Below are 19,875 nucleotides of genomic sequence, written 5' to 3'. Positions count from 1 at the left end.
TTGAACATGAGACAGAGAAGATGGCTTGAACTCATGAAGGATTATGACTGCGACATTCAGTATCATCCCGGCAAGGCTAATGTAGTGGCAGATGCATTGACTCGGAAGACACAGACTGTGTCGCTCTCATACTTAGCAGTCAGCCCACCACTCGTGCAAGAGGCGATGCTAATGGATGAAACCCTCTTATATGAAGGGGCAACCTTAGAGCTTGAACCTCAACCAGAAAACCTTAAATGGTTGACTGTATCCTTGGCGGCTCTACAGGTGCATCCGGCAATTAGGCAAGAGGTAATAATGAAGCAACCTTTGGATCCTGAATTACAGCGGATCAGAGTTAAGGTTCAAGATCAAACAATGAACGACCCAGATTTTGCTTTAACCAATGATGGGGCATTGATGTTTCGAGACAGATTGTGTGTACCCGATGATTTGGATATACAAGACAAGATAGTGCGAGAAGCACATAGCTCCGAGTACTCACTTCACCCAGGAAGCACCAAGATGTACAAAGACCTCAAACAAAGTTACTGGTGGCCAAACATGAAAGTCACCATAGCTCTGTATGTGGCGACTTGTCTTACCTGCCAGAAAGTAAAAGCTGAGAGGCATCGACCTTATGGTACTCTTCAGCCACTCCCAGTACCATAATGGAAGTGGGAAAGGATTACAATGGACTTCGTCACCGGACTACCAAGTACACCTAAGGGAATGGACGCGATATGGGTGATCGTTGATCGGCTTACCAAGACTGCTCATTTCATTCCCATCAAGACCAAATTCTCCATGGCCAAACTAGCACAACTTTACATGGACAACATAGTGCGCTTACATGGAGTGCCAGTGAGCATTGTTTCAGATAGGGACCCAAGGTTCACTTCCAGATTTTGGAAAAGCTTACAGCGTTCCTTGGGATCATAGCTGAATTTGAGTACGGCTTTTCACCCATAGACGGATGGTCAGTCGGAGCGAACTATACAGATATTAGAGGACATGTTCAGGGCATGTACAATGGAGATGAGTGGCAGTTGGGAAGAATATATACCTCTTATGGAGTTTGCATATAACAACAGCTACCAAGCTACAATTGGGACGGCTCCGTATGAGGCGTTATATGGCAGAAAATGCAGAACTCCTTTGTATTGGGATGAGGTAGGTGAACGTCGAATGTTAGGACCTGAGATGATACAAATGACTTGTGACAAAGTCGACGTTATTAGAGAACGGATTAAAGCAGCTCAGTCTCGTTAAAAGAGCTATGCGGATACCCGCAGAAAAGATATTGAATTTCAGCCAGGAGAAAAGGTATTTCTCAAGATCTCTCCTACTAAAGGGTTGAAAAGGTTTCACAGAAAGGGGAAGTTGAGCCCAAGATACATTGGACCATTTGAGATCTTATCCCGGGTTGGCTCAGTAGCCTACATGCTTGCTCTGCCACCTTCACTTGGGGATGTTCACAATGTATTCCATGTATCCATACTGAAGAGATACATGCATGATCCATCTCATGCACTACCCGTGGAACCAGAGTACCTAGAAGCTGATATGACCTATACAGAACAGCCAGCTGAAATTTTGGACCGGAAGGTGAAAACCCTTCGCAACCCCTCCATTTCCTATGTAAAGGTGCGATGGGCTGATCATTCACTTGAAGAAGCATCTTGGGAGGTAGAGGATGAAATGCAAGCCAAGTACCCTCATCTTTTTGATCAACCAGGTACGTAATTTCGAGGACGAAATTTTTCAGAAGGGGGGGTAATGTAATACCCTACTTCTTAAACCCGGTTTGATTTCGCGGTTGAACCGGTTAACCGTGCAGGGACCGAACCTGAGGGAGCTAGAGTGGGTTCCTTATGGGCTATGATGGCAAGGGTGACCTTAAACACCGACTGGCCCGACAAGTCCGAGCCAGTGCCAGAAGAGACGGGAGTGCCCAAGCCGTGTACATGCACCTACCATAAGGCCATGCACGGATAAAGCACGTATTATAGCCGTATTTTAAGATATATTTGTATGCTACATCGTATGCCAGGGGTGGGGTTCGCCCCGAGGCCCGAACTCTGTCAAAATCCCAAGTTTTGGCCTCAGGTGGGCGGACAGGTGGGTGCACCCACCCACCTGAGTGACCCATCCATGTGCACTATTCACTTATTTAGGAATTATATATATAGCATTTATGACTTTATTTACTTTCATTTATGACACCCGTACGTTGGTGAGAAGAGTAAAGAGGAGAGAGAAAAGAAAGGGAAGAAGAAGAAGGGAAGGGAAGAGAAGAAAGAGGAAGAAGAGAAGGATTTCAGCGGCGCCGAAGCTTGATCTTCCCATTTCGGTGCCAGAAGAGTGATCTTCAACTCTAGATCTACATTTAGAGGTAAGCAAAGTTGGGTTCTTTGAACATTCACCATACCCAAGCTTAAACCCTTGATTCGAGTAGGGTTTCTTGAGATCTTGTAAATCTCATTTGAAATGATGAATCTAAGGTTTAATAGATGATTTATGTGTTGATCTTGAAGGATTTGAAGAGGTATTGACAAGGTGGAAGAAGCATTGTGGGTTTGAAGTGATTTGGAGGGTTTGAAGTTGTTCTTGAGCAAAGAAGGTAAGATGGTTTCCCATCACTTGAATCTAACCTAGATCTAAGTTAGAGCCATCCTATAAGACTTGAAAGTGCGAAGAATGGGTTGGGAAAAGCCCCCATTTGAATCCCCAAAGAATGGGAAAAGTTGGGAAGAAACAGCGTTTTTCCCGCCAAGACCGGTGGGTGGAACCAGTGGGCCCCTACCCGCCTGTGGGCACCCACCTGAGAGGGCAGGGGCCTTCGGGCCCAACCGGTGGGCCACCCTACCCGTCGGTCCTAGCAGGGGCCCCTGGCCCAACCGGTGGGCCAGACCGGCGGGCCCCTACTCGCTGGTCCAAACCGGTGGGTAGGACCGGTGGGCCAGACAGCCCACCTGTCTGACCTACCCGTGTGGCCCCGAAGGTGATCCTTATGTCCGATTGAACCCAAATTGGACGTGTGACCTTCTTTTAACGTTCTAAACATGATTTTGTCATCGAATCTCGTTAATTTTGATTCCAAATGGTGAAGTACTAACCCCGATTAATTATGTTAGGTTCACCAAATCCTACCCGATTCGCACCGGATCTCTCCCGTACCGAACGGGAATCCTTGTATACTACAGGTAAGTGGGAAGAGGATGTTTGGCCTTGTGTCAAGGCATTGTTTGGCATTCATTTAATTATATCTAGTCTAGTCATGCCATCATGAATATGCTATGTAGATTAGTCATCCTCACATTGATATGCATGTGTGCTATGTTTACTTTCCGAATGCCAATTGAATGAGATGTTTATATGTTGAATGTGGACATCATTGTGCATGATGCATTGGTAGACTAGATGCCGTAGTCAACTTGGAGACGAGTGCATTGGTGGCCCGTGGAATAGGACGCGGTGGCACTATGCAATCGTACTATTGTCATATAGGAGCATACGGTATCAGGATTTTCACCATCCCGTACTACGACCCTTCCCAACAGGGGTTAAGGTGTTGGATTATCATTTGGGGAAAAGCAGTGGTTGCGGTTGTCGGGTCACTGTGGCAGTTAGACATAACGCCCGACGGGTCATGTAGGACAGTCGGCAACCCCGGTGGTACATTCAAGAGGGCCAATCGTACTGCTTTTAAATTGCTGGAGTCGGCACCTTTATTTTCAGTCATTTACATTTCTGTTGAGAGCCGGTAGACGGCATTGTCTTTACTTTTCTGAGTACTCACGGTGGGCCTTCTCCGACAGCCCTATGGGCGTATCGCGGGAGGGAGTTCGCGGCTCGTACCCAGAGTATAAGCGCACTGTGGCTGTAGTAGCACTAAAACCAAGGACTTAGTAATGTTGCTTAGGTGGATGTGATTTAAAATGTATTGCATAGCATGTAGTGCATATGATGTGTTTTGATGTGTGGACTGCTGTGTGGTCCATCTTACCACTTACTGAGCTAGTGAGCTCATCCCACATGTACACCCCTTTTTAGATGATTTTGCAGGTCATACATCTGAGGAGCATGGGGTGGGTCCCACAGTCGAGTTTCCTGAAGAGGACTGGTGGACCCCTGAGGAGTTAGACCACGGCACTGACTGCTTATGCGAGAGTTGTGCTGCGGGACAGCAGTTCTGAGGCCGAGCTGAGCTCCACCTTCGAGGCCGTGCTGAGGTCCACTTTTGAGGCCGAGCTGAGCTCTACTATGTGATGCCGAGCTGGGCTCATCCCTTGATGCCGAGCTGAGCTCTAGCCTTTGTTGTCGAGCCGATCTGTGTACTTTGATTATTTTGATGATTTCCTTTACATACTTGATATATGAATTGTACTTTTATTGTGTAAATATCATGCCTTCGGGCCCACATGTATATAATTATTGTATCACAATTTGGGTATCAAGTATTATGGGATTATTCACAGGTAAAACTTAGTCTTCCGCTGATCTGATGAGCTTATATTAGTTGTGTGTATGCTGTGGTGGAATACAGTATCTGATGATCCTGGCAGGCTTGGGTTAACCGGTGTTAACCGGGTCACTGGCCCGATTCTGTGAGATCGGGGTGTGACACTCTCCCCCTTACCTATTTTCATAGAAGAATCGACACTCGCGGTATGGGTAAGATCCAGAGTGAGAGGATGAGTTTCTTGAATCCTAGCACAGATAAAGGATTTAGAAATACGTATAAATTGGGACCATAAACGACATAGGATATGGTCACTATGCGAATAATAGTGTAAGAAAGGTTATCGATGAATTTGGATTCAATCAGAACTCATTTGGGCTATATGTAGGTCATACAGGTGGGTCAGGGAACCCACCAGTGAAATCTACAAGACCGACGGGTCATACAGGCGGGTTAGGAATTCACCGGTCTTACCCGCTGGTAGAATCAGAGGCGTAGGAGTGACTAGTAGGTCACACCGGTGGGTCAGGCACCCATTGGTCACACCATGGGTAGAACCCGAGGGCTCAGGTGTGATTGGTAGGTCTTCACTGGAGGGTCAGGCACCCACCGGTCTTACTCGTCGATTTTCTCGGATTTTACTATTTTTCTTCCTTCTTCCATTCCAGCACTTGGAACTCCAATGGGTTGATTCCCACATCATCCCCCACACCTTCTAATCTTTATCTACTGGATTTCATCATAGATCTAAGACAAATACAAGATTTGGGGGAAGAATCATACCTTTGCTTGTAAAAACCCCAAATCTTGAAACCCTTTTCCCCAAACTCAAATGCCACTTCGATAACCACTAATCTTTGTTCCTCTCCTTAAGTACTTCAAAGAAAGTCACACACAATGGCTTTGTTACCCTCTAGACCAAACATATACAAAGAGGGTTTCATCAAACCTCAAGATTCATGGTGTTACTTACCTCAAATTGAAGATCTCAAGTCATCGGACACTATTCCGGCGACGAAAAGGCGAGGTGTGGCTCCAGAATCCAAGGGGTGAGCCTCCTTTCCCTTCCATCTCTCCTTTTTCCTCTTTCTCCCTCTTCTTTACTCCTCTCACCCACTTTGCTAAAAACCATAAATGAGGGAGATAGAGAGAGTTATAAAGGCTATTTATACCCTAGTGTTATAAATATCTTGTAAGGCCTGTTTGGTTTTTTCCATTTATGGACCAAAACACATTAAATCGCATTTTCGGGCGATGTAGTCGACATCTTTGGGCATACATGACCTCATTACGAAGAGGAGGTTGAAATGCACGAGCTCATCCAAGCTGGGCATGCTGGGGTCCACAAAACCCCAACAGGTGGGTCACACTGGTGGGTCTTGCACCTACCAATGACACCCACCAGTTGGCCAAACAAGCCAACCTTGTTGTATTTTGGAGGAAAACGAAGTCTTAACATGTACTTCACTCCTGCCACATGTTATGGGTCAAGTTCTTACCATTCAAGTACGACAATGTATCTTTTCTATTCATACATGGCCTTGTGATATGTGCAAGGGCATGGCTTAGGCGTGTGGATCATCTCGGGTACCAGCTCAATCTCATCTGGCCACCCCGTATTTGATATCACCCTTGCCATCAGTACCATAAGGCACCAACATCAACCCTTTTCAGTTCAGGCCTTGCAAGACCAAACCGAACCAATCGATCAATAAATCGGGTTTAAAGAGCAGGGCTCTACAAATATAATGTTGAACAATAGAAGGACTAATTCCTTTGATGTCGGCCACAGTCCATCCTATGTCTTCCTTATTTTCCTTTAGAAGCTCGATCAACTCCTCCTCCTGACTTGAAGTCAAATCAGAAACAATGATGACTAGAAGAGTGTAATCCTTACCTGAGAAAGCATACTTAAGATTGGAGGGTAACTCCTTCAACTCAAGCTTAGGGGGTTCAACAATGGAAGGCTTGGGGTAGATAAAAAGTCCAATGGGCTCTTCAGGTGGTTGAAGACTCCAAACCTTAGACATAATTCCCTCATCAAATTCACCCAATAGTTCCATACACTCTTGAAATTCAGAATCAAAGTCAAGATCAAAATATGTCTCAATGGAATATGGAATTTCCTGGAGCATATGAACTTCCTCCTCATAGAGATTTGGTTGCTTACCCAACTTAAAGACATTAAAGTCCACAGAAGTGTTGCCAAAAGAAAGTTTCATGATACCGTTCCTGCAATTAATTATGGCATTGCTGGTGGCAAAGAACGGTCTACCAAGAATGATTGGGATTTGGTCCCGAATATTGGTAACCAGTTGGGTGTCTAAAATAATGAAATCAACTGGGAATAAAAACTCCCCAACTTTAACTAAGACATCATCAACTATGCCTTTGGAAGTCTTGACCGATCTGTCAGCTAACTGAAGTGTGACATTAGTCAGTTTTAGCTCTCCCAAACCTAACTACTAGTAGACAAAGAAAGGAAAAAGATTAACACTTGCTCCAAGATCAAGAAGTGCATGGTTTATCTTTGTGTTACTAATAACACAAGACATAGTAGGGCAACCAAGGTCCTTATATTTAGGTACCATCTGATGAGACAGAATGGATCTAATATTTGCAGCTAAAAAGACTTTCTTGGGCACATTGGTGGATCACTTTTGAGTGCATAAGTCTTTGAGGACTTTAGCATAAGTAGGGATCTGTGAGATTGCATCCAATAGAGGAATGTTGACCTGCGCATTCTTGAAAACATTAAGGATTTTATCAATGGAAGGAGTTTTCTTGGTATTCACTAATCTCTTTAGGAATGGGGCAGTAGGCACAAACACTCGCTCAGGCTGCTCATCCTGAATAGTAATAGTACCAGATTCCTCAAACAAACCTGGGAAAGGAGATGGAGTACTACCTTAACAGAAAGGTTCTCAAGATTCTCAGATGAATCAGGTATATCATCCCGAGTGTACTCATTGCCACTCCTTAATGCATAGATGGCATTACAGTGATTGGAGGGCTCTCCTTGGTGTGAACTTTGTTGAACTGAATTCAGTGAATTAGGTTGTCCTTGTTGATGGGATTCGGATCAGGTTGACTTGGCAGCTTCCCTTTTTCCCGTTCATGTAAAGCCATAGCAAGTTGGGAGATTTGCTTCCCCATATTATGTTGGCTTGTCATGAAGGTACTCATAAGAAGTTCCATATTTTTCTCTAAAGAACTGATCCTAATTGACTCACCCACTTTTGGAAACCTAAGGGGTTGCAAATTAGGATTTGGGGTTGGTGGCCAAAGAAAATTAGAAGGAGGGTTGGACCTTGGGGGACCAAACTGACTTTGATTCTGGAAATTTGATGGTCCAACGTGGTTATTCCCTTGGTTCCAACAGAAGTTTGGATGGTTCCTCCATCCTGGATTGTAAGTGCTACTATATGGATTATTGAGATACATTGCACTCACATTCTCACTACCATTGCTACCTCTAGAAAGATTAGGGCATTCCTCCATAACATGGTTTGGAGCATGGCAGTGACTGCACATACGGATGGTCTGATTAACTTGACATACTTGGGATGGTCCCTTAACCACTATGGCTTCTAGACTCTTGAGAAGACTATCTAAATGAGCTTCTTTTGGTACAACACTTTTAGCAAAGTAACCTTTGGTAGTGGCTCTCTTACTCTCCTGAGTTGATTCTCACTCACGAGTCTTTTCAGTCAGGTCGACTAAAAAGTTCCAAGCAATGTTGGCATTAGTAAATGAAGTGAATTCTGTAGGCCACATGGATCCCAACATCTGCTTTGTGTGGTAGTCAATTCCCTTATATATGATTTGGCACAAATGCCATGTGTCAAGTCTATGGTGAGGGCACTCTTGGAGAAGGTCTTTTAATATTTCCATGAGCTTGGAAAATGATTCACTGGGTTTTTGCCTAAATTGAAGAATATCATTCCTAATCTTATTAGTTTTGTGCAAGGGAAAATATTTCTTAAAAAATTCCACTGTGAATTTTTCCCAAGTGGTAATGGAATCAGTAGGCAGCCCATATAGCCATTTCTTCGCTCCATCTTTGAGCGAGAGAGTGATAAATCCCAGTTTAACAGCATCATCTGTTAATTGCTGCATCTTTATGAGGATACACACTTCCTCAAATTCCCCAAGGAAAAGGTGACATCTTCAGATGGAAGACCGTGAAAATGAGGTAACATGTTAATGAATTGAGATTTAAGCTCATAGTTAGTAACTTGGGCAGCTAACAAACGAATACATGAAGGTTGTGCTGCCCAGGCAGGGTAGAATCTGTCCTTAAGGGTTTTGGGTATTTCCTCAGCCATGTTGTGTAAGTTTATATGCTCTAAATGACCTTTAGAGTTTCTGGACCTAACACTTATGCACCGCACAACACAAAGATGAATCCTAATTCTAAACTCTTTTTTATTTTTTATTTTTTATTTTTATTTTAACGTAAACTAAAATAGAAAATAAAGACACTTTGAATCAGTCTAAAACTGAACAAGAAGGCATCGCCTCCCCGACGACGGCGTCAAAAACTTGTGCAAGTCTTCCTGTGTCTGATTCTTCTTTGTTGCTCAATCTCTTGTTTAAACTTCTAAATTGAGGTGAAATTCCTCATTTGCCCTCGATTACAGTGAAATTTCTTTCCATCTTGCCCTTGTCAAATGTGAATCGATCCACCGGTGTTTCGATTGCATTGGATCCTCCCATTTAGCATATTTTATGCACATGATTCTATAGCCTGCAAATGTGAGAAAATCACATTATTTAGTCACTTTTATCATCAATCTAGAATCAAAATGCTCAATTAAAATGGTCATGGATGTATAAAATATGGTCTAATCAATTGTCTTTTGACATATTTATATTTTGGAAAAAATAACCTTACTGATCTGGAGTAGGAAGTGCCCAGACATAGTAGGCATGAAATGACCATGCTACTACTCTCTTTATCACATAACATGTGGATGATGCTTTTGAAGAAGAAACAATCTTTCATCCCTTCTTTATTTCACTTAACATTTTATTTTGACATATTTATATTTTGGGAAAAAGAACTTTACTGATTTGAAGTAGGAAGCGCCTAGACACAACAAACATGAAATGACCGTGCCGCTCTCTCTACTGTGCGTTAAAGATGCACCCACACACCTTCCCATTGGTCCGTACATCTGGCGTTTCCTATGCTAGACCAATAGGATTCTTTTGCCCTCACATTTTTTTTAGCATAAATTTGACATATGGGAGAAAGAATTTTGTCAGTCTAGTATTACCTATTCCAGTCACAATCAAGCGCAAAAATACCATGCTACTCCTCATGTGCTGAAGATACTCCTACACACCCTCCCATTGGTGCCACGTGGTGGTATTGCGTACACACCAGACTGGTAGGGTTTTTTCTCCCTTAACATTTTTATGTCTTTTCAGTTTTTAGTGGCTGGAATTTATTTTATATATATATATATATATATTTTTTTTTTTTTTGGGCAAGAGGCTGGAATTTACTGAATGGATGGGTCATTCCATTATCCCGCAGTTTTACGAAGCCCAGGAGAGGGGGCCAAAAAACATCCATGGATGGGCCATATTTGCCAAAGGCCACATGTTAAAGGACCAAAAAGATAGGAAAAAGATAGGCCCAAAAGGGCTAACTCTGACAACTCCCACCCCTTCGTTCGACTTCGCTTTCTCTGCGCGATCGGAAGTCTTATCGTTCTTTTGTTCTCGGCAGATCAGATTTCAGTGGTGGCGTTCTCCGCTCTCATCAACATTTTCAGAAAGCTTTGATCAGACACGGCGTTGATCGAATCCGATCAGATCTGCAGCTCCTTTGATCGAAGGATCTTGTTGTGAGGTCTTTTGAAGTTTGGTTTCAGGATTTTGGGTCACTAAACTGGTCAAGGTGGGGTTTTTTTCCTTTCTTCTTATGATGGGTTTTCAGAGAAATTGGCGAGGTTCCTTTTTCTTGTATAGAATTTTTGTTTTTGATGAACTGGTGTTCATGTAAGGAATTCAATTCTTGGTATTTGGTTCTGCAGAAATGGACGACACGGAGGATGATGCGAGGTATCCTCCCAACCATTACCCTGTAAATTACCATCAAAATTCCGGTTCTTTGCATCGTCCGAAGCTTCCGGTACGCAACACCTCTTATTCTGAAGCCGTCGATAATGTTTATGGTGAAGAACAAGAAGAAGAGGAAGAAGAAGAAGAGGAAGAAGAGGAAGATGAGGAAGAAGAAGAAGAAGGAGAAGAACAAGAACAAGAAGAACAAGAAGAACAAGAAGAGGAAGAGGAGGAGGAAGAAGAAGAAGAGGAAGACGAAGAAGATGTTGCCCAACGAGTAGTAGAAGAAGTTGAGGTCGATGAAGACGATGACGATGATGGCCGAGACAATTATCATCGAAGGATTGAAGCAGATGCGGAAGAGTCTGAAAGGCATAGGAAGAAACGAAAACTAAAAAATCTAGCTTTGGGTTACGAGTTTGTACCACGAGTTGCAGTACCTTCTGCTGCTCCTGCTGCTCCTCCCCCGCAACCCTCTTTTGGAGCTCGGAATTCACCAGCTGATTGGACGGAACATGAGACTTTTGTTTTATTGGATGCTTGGGGTGATAGATTTCTTCAGCTTGGGAGAAAGAGTCTTCGTTCTGATGAATGGCTAGAAGTTGCCAACAAGGTCTCAGAAGAGTCAAATACTGTTAGGACAGACACTCAGTGTCGCAATCGTTTGGATACATTGAAGAAGAAGTACAAGAAGGAGAAGATGAGACTTGTAGAAACTGGGAGTGCCACCAATAAATGGGTTTACTTCAAGAAAATGGATATGTTAATGACAGCATCACCAAGGCAACCTGGGCTCTCTTGTGGCTTTGATTCAGGAGAGTATGTCTTCATGAACCCTAGAATTTATTTAAATCGCTCTAATGGGTTAGATGAGATGAGGGACAGTCCCGGGAATTCGGAATCTTCAGAAGGTGAGGAGGATGATTCAGATGGCCTTCCACCTAGGAGGACAAGATTTAGAGAGGATGCGGATGACGGGTCTTCATTTAGGTTGCTTGCAGATTCAATTCAGAAGTTCGGTGAGATTTATGAGAAGATTGAAAACAACAAGAGGCAACAAATGGTAGAATTGGAGAAAATGAGGATGGAGTTCCATAGAGATTTAGAATTGCAGAAGAGGCAGATTCTGGAGAGAACGCAGGCTGAGATTGCAAAAATCCGGCAAGGTGATGATGAAGACATTGATGCTTCTGCTGAGAACATGAGTGAATGATGTATGTGATATCTTGCCCCTTCTTTTAAATAACTTTTTAAACTTATCTCCAGATGGTATGGCTATACTTTCGTATTTTCTGATTGAAGTCTATGTTGTGATGCTTGGGGGTTTATGTCTTTTGTCTTTGGAATCATTTGTTATGCTTTTGTTTTAACTTCCAAGCTGAGGACTGAATAGAGGTGACACTATTACCCAAAAAAAAAAAAGAAAATAAAATGATGTGACATGGTGTCTTCAGTTCCATGGGCAAATTCTTGGCTTAAGAGGTCCAGTGCCATTGTTGTGGGTGTGGTTTCCATTCATAGGGGTGTGTGCCCGCCAGATTTCTAAGCATACCCTGTGTTTCTGACTGTGACCCATAGCCTGGTGGCCAAAAATTATTCCCAGCAATTAATCATGTCAATTTCACTATCTTTGACCCTTCTAGATCGACAGAAAGCTTACTTTCCATCTCCTTTCCTTGTGGATCAAACTGATTGAGTTTCTGTTTATTCCTTTCCAATATTTTGCACTCAAGTCCTTATAGAGATGAAGCTGGGGATCTGGTTTACCTGGAAATCAAAAGGAGTTTCATAGGTCTTTCGAGTGTAATCCTTAATAGCAATGTGTGGAGCCAGTTTAACCATCTACATACTTCTCTCTTCCCTAAGAAAAGTTATTATGCATATTAGACCACTTATTGACAGTATTTTATGCTTTAGAAACATGAGATGTTTAACAGTGGCCTTGATATTGCTATTTACAAGCGTGAAACTTCCCCACAACTTTTTGGAGTTGTTGGAACCCATGCTGTTTCCTATCTTTAAATCTCTTCAGATGTTTGGTTTCTTCTCTCTTCAGTTATTCTATGATTTCTTTCCCTTCTCTTCTTTGTCTTGAGAAAATAAGATCTAGGTTGGCTAGGATGAAAGTTTATCTCCAGGAGTTGAGAGGAGTTTCCACGACTAACATTGTCCTGCAAAAAAATGAATGAAAACCTAATATGTTTCTACTATTTATTTATTCTCTGTTGGTAAGCTATTTATTTTATTTTTTTAAGAGGGGTAGGAGTTTGGCTTTAATCTTTCTTGGTCAATTTGTTTGTTGTTTTTTCCCATTATCCATTACATCTTTTGATAATCTGTTTTATACACTATGGGCTTCAGGTTTTCTTCCAGGTTCTTCTTAAAAAAAAAAAAAAAGGCTGTACCCAGTGCACGAGGCTCCTGCCACTGCGTGGTCTGGGGAGGAGGGTCAAATGTACGCAGCCTTAACCCCGCTTCGCGGAGAGGCTGTTTCCTGACTTGAACCCGCGACCACTAGGTCGCAATGGAGCAACCTTACCGTTGCACCGAGGTCTGCCATCTTCTTCCAGGTTCTTTTTTATTACATATTAAATATTTTTGAGTGCTTTTTCTTTGTTTCTGATTTGGTTGTCACATTTTTCATCTTTTTCAAAATATTCTCATAAATCTTGGTTATGTTTTGATATGTGATAATTGTTCTAGCCACTATATCTGTTGCTACCTTTACCAACGCTCTTATATTTTGTCGCTGGAACTTCATTCTGTTTATGATCAATTTATGTCTTGGAATCATGCCCTTTTTCATGTTAGTTTTAAGAATTAAGGTTTTTCATAAGTATCAGTTGATTCTGCCTTGCCAATGAAAGGGAAAGTTATCATGAAGTTGTTTTATCTGTAGAATTAAAAAGTAACCATTGAGATTGCTAGTCAGGAGATTGAAAAGGCTAGCAGGGGTTGGTTTGAGGAAATGGGATGGTAAAGAAAATGAAAATGAACTAGTTGTTGTGGATTTAAGGCTGTAACTGACAATCGAGAACAGAGAAATATGGTGTAAGATGAAAGCAAGAGAAACATGTCATTATTTATTCAGGCAGAAATGAAAGGACTGGTGTTGTTTCAAGAAATAAAGAAAAAGCTGCCTATCCAAGAGAAGAGGAGGGGCGGGGGGAAGAAAAAAAGAAAAACTGTATAAAGTTTTAATGGTTAGATGCTTGAGTTCTCTTGGTAAAGTGGATTTCTTTTTCAAACTGCATTGAAGTAGTGGCATAGAGAATCACATGCTGTGGCAGGATATAGTATATACTGTTAATTGTTCCTCCAAGGAGTGGACCTCATTAAGTTGGGATAAGGCTTAGTTTGTTGTTGTTGTTTGTTTTTTTTGGATGAATAGTTGTTGTTGTTTGTTAGTTGTTCATTGCTCCAAAGCTCCATCTTTTGATGCGTTCCAGCTTTTGGTATGAATTTTGCCCTTTCCAAACAAAGCAAATATATGTCTGGCATGCAGAGTTCTTCAATGTGATGTAGTTTACTGCCATTAGACATCTTTTGACTCTCTGATCTCATCAGTGCTCTCTGTGGTGATCCACTAGCACATAAAACCATCCTGATCAGTAATTCCTTTTGGTCCCTGCATTGGTATCTGTATGCAGAGTTGATGGTTTGAGCTTTTCCTTTGGTTTGCATTTTGTGTCCTCTCTATAGATGGAAATTGGTTGGATTTGATGTGGGCACCCTCCTACCATTACTGTTTGACATGACAGCTGAAACCAGAGCTTTGCTTGGTGGAACTGTGAAACATTTGGGACATCTACCCATTTTACAAGTGTGATCAGCGTGGGCCTTGTGGGACAAGCCAGGTGAGATGGGGCTTTCTGGTTTTTTGTATCCAAATCTGCCCGTAATGTAAAAAGATTCCCAAACAGAAAGGAGTGCTGGTGTGGCGATGCATGCTTGTTTTGATCATTTTCATCATGTGAAGGAATAATTCGTTGGAATATCGGTTATTATTCTTTCCGGTAATCAGTTTATCTCTTGGGATCCAGTTATTATTCTCTCTTTGACATCGTTTAAGATCTCGGTGAGATCTTGCTAATGTCTCTCTTTTTAAAAAAGGCAAGACGAGAGATGTATGGCGAGTTATAATTGTACAAAATCTCGATTGAGATCTCGAGATCTCTCCAAGATCTCACCTCTCTCTCTCTCTCTCTCTACTTTTTTGAAGAAAAAACACTGAAGAGCAAACATTTTAGAGCTTTTGCTTGAGGATCTCCATTCTTACACTCATTGAAGTTTAAAGAGTAGAGAATATTACCTTCTCATTCACATTTGGAGTTAACTTTAATTTTCAATGTATGTGAATGTGACTTAGCAGTCATCAACGTTAATTGTTAAATGATGTCTTTTAAATTCTTATGATTATGTTGTGTCATGTGTTGATTGTGGAATGTGGAATGTGGAATGTGGATTGTGGAATAGAGCATTATTGGCCTAGGGTCTGAAGAGTCGGATACTACTTATATAAGTTGTGAAGTCAAAGTACCATTTTCGGTTTGATTTTTAAGAAACTGATGTTTTCATTGTGTTTAGAAGGCCTAAAATAGGTTAAATACCAAGTTTCAAGGGCTACAAAGACCATATGGCCAACGAGATCAACCATTGAGTCGACTGGGAAAAAAATACACGATCTCGATGAGATCTTGCCAGATCTCTCTTTTTTGGATCAGCAAGATGGGGGGGGCGAGAGCGAGATCTTAAACCTTGCTCTTTGGTACATCAGTTGTGTTCTATACCTGCTAGAACAGTGGAGGAGGTGGATGAAGGTGTTTGTCCCATGATTTTCATTGTTCAGTGCTTCATCCAACTATGACTTGGATTCTCTTAGAAAAGGAGTCAACATTTATTGTCTGTTGAATGTCATTGGATTCAAGATTGTTGCTCAGAGTCTAGGACTTTACACACCACATTCTCTGGAAGAAAGATGACCATGGCATTGAATGTCTTTGTGGGTTCATGTAGACCATTGAGGAGTTGAAACTTTTGTAGATATTGGTGAAATGCATTAGTTTTGTAACAATTGTATACCTTGGGAATATTGTGGAGAAGCTTTTTGAGTATTTTAAGTTTATTAGTGATGTGACAATGTCATGCTTTTTTTCCCCCTAGCAAGTACAAACGAATTTATCGCGGTAAGAAAATCTTTGTAATAAAAAAGTACATTGTTGTCAGACATGTGAAACTCTATACAAGTATTTAATACTCATCTAATTTAGGTACATAACTGCTCAATTCTACTACCATTAATTTTAGCGTAGGTAATATCTGATGGAGCTACTAGCTGGGTGGAATGATGCTGCTATTTGGCTGGAAAAGATACTCTCTCCCCCCTTCAAAGGGTTAAAATACAATAGTACCAGTTTTATGTATGATGATGTTTAAGTAGATCCACTTTGCTGATGGCCTTCATCAATCCTCATGGCCGATAACCTGCACTAAGCTGATCTCTTCAACAGTTTGCTCCTTTCCCTCTTTTTTGCATGTTAAATCATCTTTATTTTCCTTTCTTTTGCTCAGCGTCCTTTGCGTGATATTTTGACTGGTACAACTTGATAGAGGAAAGAAGCGTAGATTTGTTTATTTGCGATTGACTGATTATGCTAAAGAATGGTGGAGAATCTACAAACCGAGGTTTAGAGTTAGAATACATGAGCCTAGGACTTGGGAAGAGATGATGCATGAGTTGAACAAGTACCTACTGGAGCATATTCGAAGAAAGCTCTCCTTTCAACAAGATTACCACCAAAAGGCATTTAAAGCTGATGAGAAATTGAAGCCGTATATAAAGTATAGTTCCCAAGCTGGAGGGTGTTGGAAGTCTGGCACTAATAATGTTAAACCATATGCTGATCTCAATTTGCACTTCCAAAGGAAGATAAGGGGGCACCAATTAAAGAAAAGGAACCTGAGTCTTCAACTGAATTGACAAAGGAAGATCCAGTGCCCCCCATTGACTGTAGAAGAGTCGATGACTCAAGTCGAAGATCAATTCCTTTGCAAGGGAGAAGATTTTCCTTTCCTAGAGCCCACTGTGGAAGATTGTCTAGTCTTGTCAAAGAGAGCGAGGTTGAACTAGTGGTGGAAGATGAGGCCAAGAGTGAGGATGATGTCAAGAACATTCCACAATAAACCATCAAGATCCAATATTCTATTCTTGAAGAGATAGAGTTCATGTTACCACCTCATTTCTTTGACATAAAAGCTCCATGACTTGAAGATTACATTCATAACATTTGTGAGTTGCCATAGTATTATTATGGATTGAAGCATGATGTACATCACATGAAGTTAATTCATCAATTCTACAAAACTCGAGGTCAAGTTTTTTCAAGCCGAGTTCAGTTGATGCAGATAAAATACAGAATTGGACTTATTTATTTCTTGGGTTGGGTTATATATATATATATATATATATATATGTATACACACATATACGTATGTATATACATATGTATATATGATATATATAGGGGTAGTGTTTTCTATCCGCGAGAGGTCCCTGCGCTCACACACAACTGCACACCACCAAGACCGCCACACCCGTGTCTGAGGCACAGAGTCCTCTCACGGACAGAAAACTGTTCCATATATATATATTGAGCCTTGAGTCTAATGGGTTTCTTTGTAATAGGCCACTTTAATGGACCTAAAATATGGGTAAGCGGTAGGCAGACTGTATTTATATTATTATTTTTGTTTGAGTGTTTTATTTCATTAAGTAATTGTTATTTCCTTGGTTGGTAAGCATAGGATAGTGTTGTATGAATAAAACTCCAATTCCAGTGGAGTTTTTATCATATGGGACACAATTTTAGTTATAAGAAACATCTATTCTTATTATGGTTGGAGTTTCCTATTTCAAGTAGACTTTCCTTTCCTATTGAAGTACACTTTTAGTTTCTATTTAAAGGATGTAAGGCCATAGAGCCACCTATGGATTTTATTATTGAATGAAGATGGCTTTTTGCTGCTCTTTTGTTGCACTAAGATTTTAGTAGTGGTATCAACTATTCTATTGGCGAGACTCCAATACACTGGTGGGACTCCAGTAAGGCCCGAGAGGTCTGGTTATATCCTTCTATTCTATTCTTCTAATTTCCTTCGTTGTTCAATTCCTGCAACAGGTCAGTTCTTACTTAAGTTCTTGCATATTATATAATTCTGGAAATCTCAGTTTGTTCGTTCTTGTTTCTGAAATTTCATTTCTGTCTTCATACCATTAAATGCTATTGTGAAATTATTTATGGTCTTAAATTTTGAATCAGATCTCAGATTATCAGAATTCCTATTGGTACTAGGATTCATTGATATCTATTAATCTGACCATCATAATGGCTTGATATTTAGATATACTGTTCTTCTAAATAATATGAGCTTTGACCATCTATGGTCTATTTCTGATCTATGGTTTCTGAGTTATCAAGGTTCTCCAATTCTGGTTCTGTAATTCTGTTTCTTGAATACCTATTCCTGGTAGGATTTATTTGTATCTTAATATCAGACCATTGGGTTGTTTTCAACGTTCATATCTTAATATCAGAGCATCGGGTCCAGATTGAAGGAACCAAAAGACCTAGGGGCAGGCCTAAAATGACTATAAATGAAGTTCATGGAGGACCTGTAGAGAAAGGGAAGAAATCCCTGAGTGAACTCAGAGTTGCAGGGGAGAAGAGAAGAATAGCACAAGGGGGGGGGGGAAGGGTTCACACGTCTTGCATCATATCCGGCACTAAAACCTTCAATTCAATTCATCATTCAATATCTGTCTAATACCTTGGGTTACATGCCTTTTTATAATAAACTGAATTTAAAACTTGCCTAAATAAAATATAAAACTAAATTAGCAACTCCTAATTACTTCCTAAAGTTCTAACTAACGAAATTAGAAATAAAATAAAACTTAAATTGGTAACTCCTTAATTGACTGACAATTACCCCCAAATAAAAGATTACATGTTTCCCCAAATAAAATAACTCATTATTTCTTAAATAAAGTAAATCCTAAAATATTCTATTGATCCCAAAAATCAAATTAGATCCGGTTCGTCTCGGTTGAGATTGCCTGAAGGGTCAACCCGGTTCAGCCTCAATTCTGCATAAACTCCCCCGATGTTGAGAAAAACTCGTCCACGAGTTTTAAAGAATGATAGCAATAAAAACTCACAAACGGGGGTGAGTTGCTCATCGTCTGTATCGCGAACAAAATCCTTGATGTGAAGCTTTAGGGGTGCATTCAAATCCGGGAAATCATGGGGGAAGAATGAATTCACGATGGTGAACAACTGACACTCTATTGATGTCCTTCATTACTTGATCAATAATTTTCTCTTTCTGTTGGCATCACTTGTTCCACAATAGGACGGTCTTCCACTTGTGTTGATGCATCTGGTTCGTCTTCTGGTTGTACTAGGGGTATCACCTTTTTTGCCTCGACCAATCCATAAAGATTAAATTTTTGATGCATATAGTAAGCGTGGAGGATGCATATATTGTTGTCATGATCAAGGATTCCGTATCGTTGTTCAAATCGGCCTCGGCCCAATTTAATGATGCGTGTAGGAGAGTCAAAACTCTTCACAAAAAGCACCATCATAATAATGAGAAATAGAAAATTCAACTAACACTTCATCCCTTGACTAAAAAATAATCTGATTGGTCTTTAACAACATATCCACCACATATTTGGAGACAAAATTGTGATTTAGTTGCTCATCAATTAACAATTTAGCAGGCTTTCCATTGGGCAGACGAACTCTGAACTTGAACACAAAAGATTCCATGACCAGATTTGTATTTAAAATTTGCTATGGGCCTCACAAAGAAAACTCCACTAGGCAAGTGTGGGCAAAACTGTAAATATGGAGGTTCACTTTTTTTTTTCCCCCTAAAAGATGGTAGAATCGTGAATAATTGAAGTTTAGTTAGGAGTTTGGAAACATACCACGTATGGGTGAAGGAGGGTAAACTTGAAAGTAAGTTAAAAAATTATGACAAAGAGATAAAAGAGAAAGTGAGGGGTAAATAGGGAAATAAAAAAAAAACTAATAGAGATGAACTCAATTAGAAAGGCTTGGATTCAATCACCGACAGAGGAGGTTGGCTCTCCTTCTTGAAGACAGATCCTGCTATCGAAGATGGAGTCAGCAACCAAGGAGCTGATTGGAGACGACGATTTTCAATAGCGATGGTGACTTTAAAGAGAGAATGTGGCTTGCGGGAAAGGTATGGTTCTCTTTTCTCTCTACTCTTTTCTCGTCTTCTCTTCTTCTACTTCGTCTGGTCTTTCTCTCTTCTTTTTTTTT

The 19,875-nt window shown here is 40.9% G+C and overlaps 1 protein-coding gene across 2 annotated transcripts in view; it reads left to right on the top strand.

Annotated features, from left to right (window-relative positions):
- Positions 1 to 10,082: 10,082 nt before the first annotated feature.
- LOC122084456 (trihelix transcription factor ASIL2-like) overlaps positions 10,083 to 19,875 on the top strand; it is a 12,249-nt gene continuing 2,456 nt past the window's right edge. The window contains exons 1-3 of one of the 2 annotated variants that reach the window (XM_042652723.1): positions 10,083 to 10,355; positions 10,492 to 11,733; positions 12,881 to 12,942. In XM_042652723.1, the coding sequence (XP_042508657.1) occupies positions 10,494 to 11,732 (1,239 nt within the window). In that variant the 5' untranslated portion in view covers positions 10,083 to 10,355; positions 10,492 to 10,493 and the 3' untranslated portion in view covers position 11,733; positions 12,881 to 12,942. Of the gene's footprint in view, positions 10,356 to 10,491; positions 11,734 to 12,880; positions 12,943 to 19,875 lie in introns of those variants that run through there. The other variant, XM_042652717.1, reaches the window with a different exon arrangement.

This window comes from Macadamia integrifolia, chromosome 1 (genome assembly GCF_013358625.1).
Source record: "Macadamia integrifolia cultivar HAES 741 chromosome 1, SCU_Mint_v3, whole genome shotgun sequence".
In the NCBI taxonomy this organism is placed as follows: Eukaryota; Viridiplantae; Streptophyta; class Magnoliopsida; order Proteales; family Proteaceae; genus Macadamia; species Macadamia integrifolia.
Note: the sequence above shows the minus strand (reverse complement) of the source record. Positions and strands in the feature narration are given on the sequence as shown.